Source organism: Elephantulus edwardii, unplaced genomic scaffold (assembly GCF_000299155.1).
Source record: "Elephantulus edwardii isolate Elephantulus edwardi_28Jun2011 unplaced genomic scaffold, EleEdw1.0 scaffold00003, whole genome shotgun sequence".
Taxonomy (NCBI): Eukaryota; Metazoa; Chordata; class Mammalia; order Macroscelidea; family Macroscelididae; genus Elephantulus; species Elephantulus edwardii.
In genome coordinates this window covers 16,197,855-16,202,788 of record NW_006399753.1, presented here as the reverse complement: position 1 = coordinate 16,202,788, position 4,934 = coordinate 16,197,855, and the positions used below count along the sequence as shown (strand labels likewise).

At 45.1% G+C, this 4,934-nt stretch overlaps 1 protein-coding gene across 1 annotated transcript in view; it reads left to right on the top strand.

Moving 5' to 3' along the window:
- The window catches only part of NSMCE2 (non-SMC element 2, MMS21 homolog (S. cerevisiae)), a 282,320-nt gene that overhangs the window by 43,996 nt on the left and 233,390 nt on the right, over window positions 1–4,934 (top strand). Inside the window, exon 2 of the mRNA XM_006879296.1 lies at window positions 4,075–4,181. Within this exon, the coding sequence (XP_006879358.1) occupies window positions 4,075–4,181 (107 nt within the window). The remainder of the gene's footprint in view (window positions 1–4,074; window positions 4,182–4,934) is intronic.

Below are 4,934 nucleotides of genomic sequence, written 5' to 3'. Positions count from 1 at the left end.
CATGTTGTTTAGGAAGTAGTTGCCACTCCTGTTTCCAAAATCGGTAGTATAGACATTCCTCATTCTGCAGTTTTTATTTCTAAGGACAAAATTTCAGGAAAACAACTTGACTGTTAGCGAAACAGTAATTGCATCAAAATCTGAAGGAGCAGACCTAGGTGAAATTTGTCTTGAGTGTGCTCCTCCCTAACACTTGCACATTCTCTCTCTCTCTCTCTCTCTCTCTCTCTCTCTCCCATTTCCTCTCTCTCTCCCATTTCCTCTCTCTCTCTCTCTCACACACACACTCTCACACTCTCTCCCCCTCTCTCTCACTCATACACACTCTCTTCCACACACACGCCCACATCCCCTGTAAGCTGTGTATGAGAACGTTTCAGGATTTATAAGTGTTAGACCACATACTGGAGATTGGAGAAGGAAGGGACATGAGGCTTGAGGTCATAAGGAACCGCAGGGCAAGGCAGGTGGACATCTGGTAGAGGAGAGAAGTGCAGGTGTGGATGAGTGTGCCAGGTGAGGGGGAGAGGAAAATGTCTTCATTTTTGAGCCTCTTTTACTGAAGGAAATTCTCCTGAGGACCTTGGGGAAGATGAGGTATTTTAACTGGTGTTTTGGGACCTATTTTAGCCCTTGCTTTCCAGACCTCATGGCTGGGTGTCTGGGGAAAAGAGGATTTCTCTGTTGTGTGTCCTGGGGCACAGTTACTGGACCATCTGACCAGTGAGGGGCATTACTCAGAATAGAGGGGCAGCACGCCATGCCACTGCCACCTCACTTAGCTCCGTCACTTTCCATTCTGCTCAACTTGTTGTGAGCTGGTGGAAAGTTTGACTTGCCTCTTAGTTGCTTATCTCTGGGAAGTCAAGATGAAGAATCTGCTGCTACTTTTTAACCAGTGCCCCACAGAGAAAGCCATGGGAGGATAGGAGCTGTGGAGACGCGTCGACACTGGGAACCTGCGTGTGATAACTTTGCCTGTGTGTTTGCTGTGCAGTGTAGGGTTTACCAGATTGCTTCAGGTTTACTTCCTGCCTCCTTACTCCTTAGCCCCAGAGGACCAGGGATTTGTCTTCCTAGAGTCTACGCCTGGGACGACAGCTAGCTCTTATGTTTCCTCCCTCTTTACTCAGCTCAGTGCCTTCTTCACTGTGCCCTGGTTTCTCTTATTCAGGACATCCAGCATTGATTGTTATTATTTTACTCTTATGCTTGCTCCTGCTTCAGGCAACATGTCCTCCCATTGAAATCTCATGAATTGTTTCAAGTTGACCTTGATTATGACACTCAGTAGCCCATTTCTGCTTAATATCTGACTGATCGCGTAGCCTTAATGCCTATTCAACACTTTAGAAAATGAGAGAGAACACTAATAGTCTCAGTATTTCTGTTTGTACCTTTTGACATTGAGTAACAGATGATGTGTCTGATGATCAGGGTGGCTGTTAAGATTGCGTCATTACAGATTCCTGTGTGACTTTGGGAAAATTGTCTGCCAGCCAGCTCCATTGTTCAGTGTGACTCTATTCTGAAGGCATCAGAGTCTTCAGTCTGAGAAGGCGTCCTCCTTCAGCCCTTCTCCTCCTTTACCTTTCTAGAGTGCCGTGACCTTGACAAAACAAAAGGGAAACTGTCTACAGACTCCGTTTAATGCTGTGGTCTCTCCTTTTGTGAACTAAGTCTTTGAACGTTTCTGGTACTACTGTTATCAGCCCCTACTTTTTGCATAGTATTTGGGGAAGTGCTGGGTACAATACCCCGGGCTACTGTGTACAGACAAGAAACTTTGTAGGAATATCTGCAAACTTGCGGAAATAATTTCTGGTGCAAATCGGGGCTTATCTGTGCCCTCTGGACTTGATCTCATGGAGCGGGGTAAGGGGCCGGGAGTCAGTTAGGAGCGGGATGAATTCTTGGAACAGTTGCATCATTAGGTGTGTTGTCCAGATCTTGGCGAATCACTTGAAACTTCATGAAACTTCTCAAGCATTTGATTATTGGCTTCCAAGTAAATGTTCCAAATAAATCGACCTTACATTTGCTTGGTTAACACAAGCAGGGCTTATTAACGCTAATAAATGCTCATAGAAAGATGTCATCACTCTGAAGAAATGTGACTGTTTTCAGCCTCTTCGGACCCTTTTTGACTTGGTCAAGGGTACGGGTAACAAAAGAGGTTTCGACTCCAAGCTCAGCCCAGAAGTATCTGCCACCTGCCGCCTCCAAGGCTCTTCCTTCCAGGTTTCAGCGAAGCTGCCAGACTAAGACACATGGAGCGGCAGGACCTGGCAGAACTGTTAGCCGGGGAGAGGCCCCAGGTCCACAGTGGGCTGATCCCACTGCAGCCCAGGGAGGCAGAGGGGCTCCAGCTTCATGAGAGGACCCTGCCCCTGCTGTGAAAAAGGGATTTGCAAAAGAAAATCATTTGGAAGATGGTTTTCATTACCAAGGTCCTTAGGATGTTAATATGCCTAAACCAGACTGTAATTTGCAAAACAAGACCTTAGAAATCCCAGCAAAGGAGATAAGGAATGGTGGCTAGGTCAGGCTTGGACCCAAGGGAAGACATTTTAGAGATCATCTGACTTAGTGTTCTTATTGTTATGTGCCTTTGAGTCAACCATGACTCATAACGAACCTATGAACAATGGCTCTGAACCTTGTCCTATCCTGAGCCAGCCTCATTGTCTCACTGTGGCCATCTCATCCAGGGGCTTCCTTTCTTGGGCTCGCTCACCCTCTGTCTTTCCAAGCCCACAGTATCACACCTTGATTTCACTTTCTCTTGGACAGACTTGCTTGTTCTCTTGGCAGTCCATGGGTATTCAGTACTTCTCCAAGACCACAACCCAAAGGCATCAATTCTTCTTCTGTCATCCTTAGTCATTGTCCAGCTTTAATCTGCATAGCTAGCAATTGAAAAGACCTTGGCTTCGAGCAGATGCACCTTAGTCTTTAGACTGACATTATTGTTCTTTAGCACTTTGGAGAGGTTCTTGACAACAGATTTTCCCAGTACAACTAATCTTTTGATTTTGTGACTGCTGGTGCCAAGGTATAATTTGTTGATCCAAGTAAGAAGAAATTTTTAACTTTAATCTTTTCTCCATCTACCATGATGCTGCCTATTGGCCTGGTGGTGAGGAGTTTTGTGTTCTTGGTGTTGAGATGTAATCTTTACTGAAGGCTATATTCCTCGATCTTCTGCAGCAAGTACTTCAAGACCTCCTCACTTTGAGCAAGCCAAGTTGTGTTACCTGCATAACGCAGATTGTTGATGCTTTGTCTTCCAGTGGGTTGTCAGCTTAAGAACATTGGGGAAGGTCTGGTGAAGAATAGAAATTTTGTGTAGTGTTGTGTAGTGTATCCTCAGTTGACGAAGGGCAAACAAGAGGGACGCAGCATGCTGGCCCTAAAAAGAGGTCGCAGTTATGCCATGATTGAAGTGTTGCCGAGGCAGGTAAACTTGAAGGTAAGTCTGAGTATCTTGGTCACCTGCAGCAAAGGGAGGGGACACACTTCAGATGAGAGCTGAAGGAGACATCCATAGTGATACCTTGAAGAGAGGCTGTGAGAATGTCCATGGCACAGAACCGCCTCCTATGGTGGATTATAATACAGCCTATTACCGTGTTTCAGTGGATCTTTTTTTTTTTCTTTCATTTTAACCCGTATTTCCTCTATTGTATTACTAACTCATTAATAATGTGATTTGACTTGTGGTACATGTGTCAGATATACAGACTAGGAAAGACGTTATTGTCAGATGCCACTCTGATCTGCTGCAAACTCGAGGTGGGTGACATTGTGTAATAGAACCTGAATACCTCTGGTGGCCTGGTCACTAGGGGGCTGCAGCGCTGCTAACCCAAAGGCCCTGCTTCTCTAAGCTGTTCAAATCCACCAGCAGCTGCAGGGGAGAAAGGCAGACAATCTCTTCCTCTCTGATTTACAGCCTCAGAAACCCAGTGGAGCATCAGCCAGAAGTCAGTGTCCCCTTGATGGCAATGCATTGTTAGATACAATGTATCAAGTGAAAAATAACAGTTGCTCTCTTTTATTTTTCCTCCTCAGCTGAAGTAAACAGTGAATATAGTATGGAAAAGGCAATGGTTGAATTTGCTAAAATGGACCGAGAACTAAACCATTACATAAAGGCCGTTCAGTCTACAATAAATCACGTAAGTTTGGTATTTATGATTATTCATGCCCTTGATCTGATCTTGGTTATGCCTGAGTACAGCTCACTGACCTAGAAATATGAACATAAAATTCCTTCTCTAACCTTTAATAATGCCTTATCCTTACTGTAGCATCTGTTCATTTCCTTTTGACCAGGAAGTCTCATAGAAGAGGAATCTTAAGTATTTTCCCAGCTAAGCCATCTAGGTTAATTAGGGCATTGAATCTAGTGTAGCCGTTCTTACATTTCTTGTATTGACATTTTCAGCCTAAGCATGCTCTGTGTCTGAGGAAGTTGTTTATAAGATACTGGAAGTCCTATAGGACTTGTTTTTATTGTTACGTCCACCTAAGCTTACAATTTAGATGAGGCTCGGTTACTCATTGTCCAGTTTTTACTGCTCTGCAGCTATTGCAAAATTTACACAATCAGGGGCGACGAGGTGGCTTTGGCCCTGGCGGCCTGGCTGGCGTTGGGTGGGCGGCACCTTAGGGCTCACATGAGCCACTGGCATCATGCCCGCGGCGACTGGGGCCGGGGACCCGCCTTTTCTGGACACTCTTCATCCAAAAGGAAGGGCAAGAATCGCATCCCTGAGAGGTGGAAAGACTACCTTCCAATTGGGCGGCAGATGCCTGGGACCTGTTTCATTGCTTTCAAAGTTCCTTTGAAAAAGAGTTTTGAAGGGAGTCTTTCACCAGAAGAATGTTTTTCTCCTCTGGATCTTTTTAACAAAGTCCAAGAACAAAAT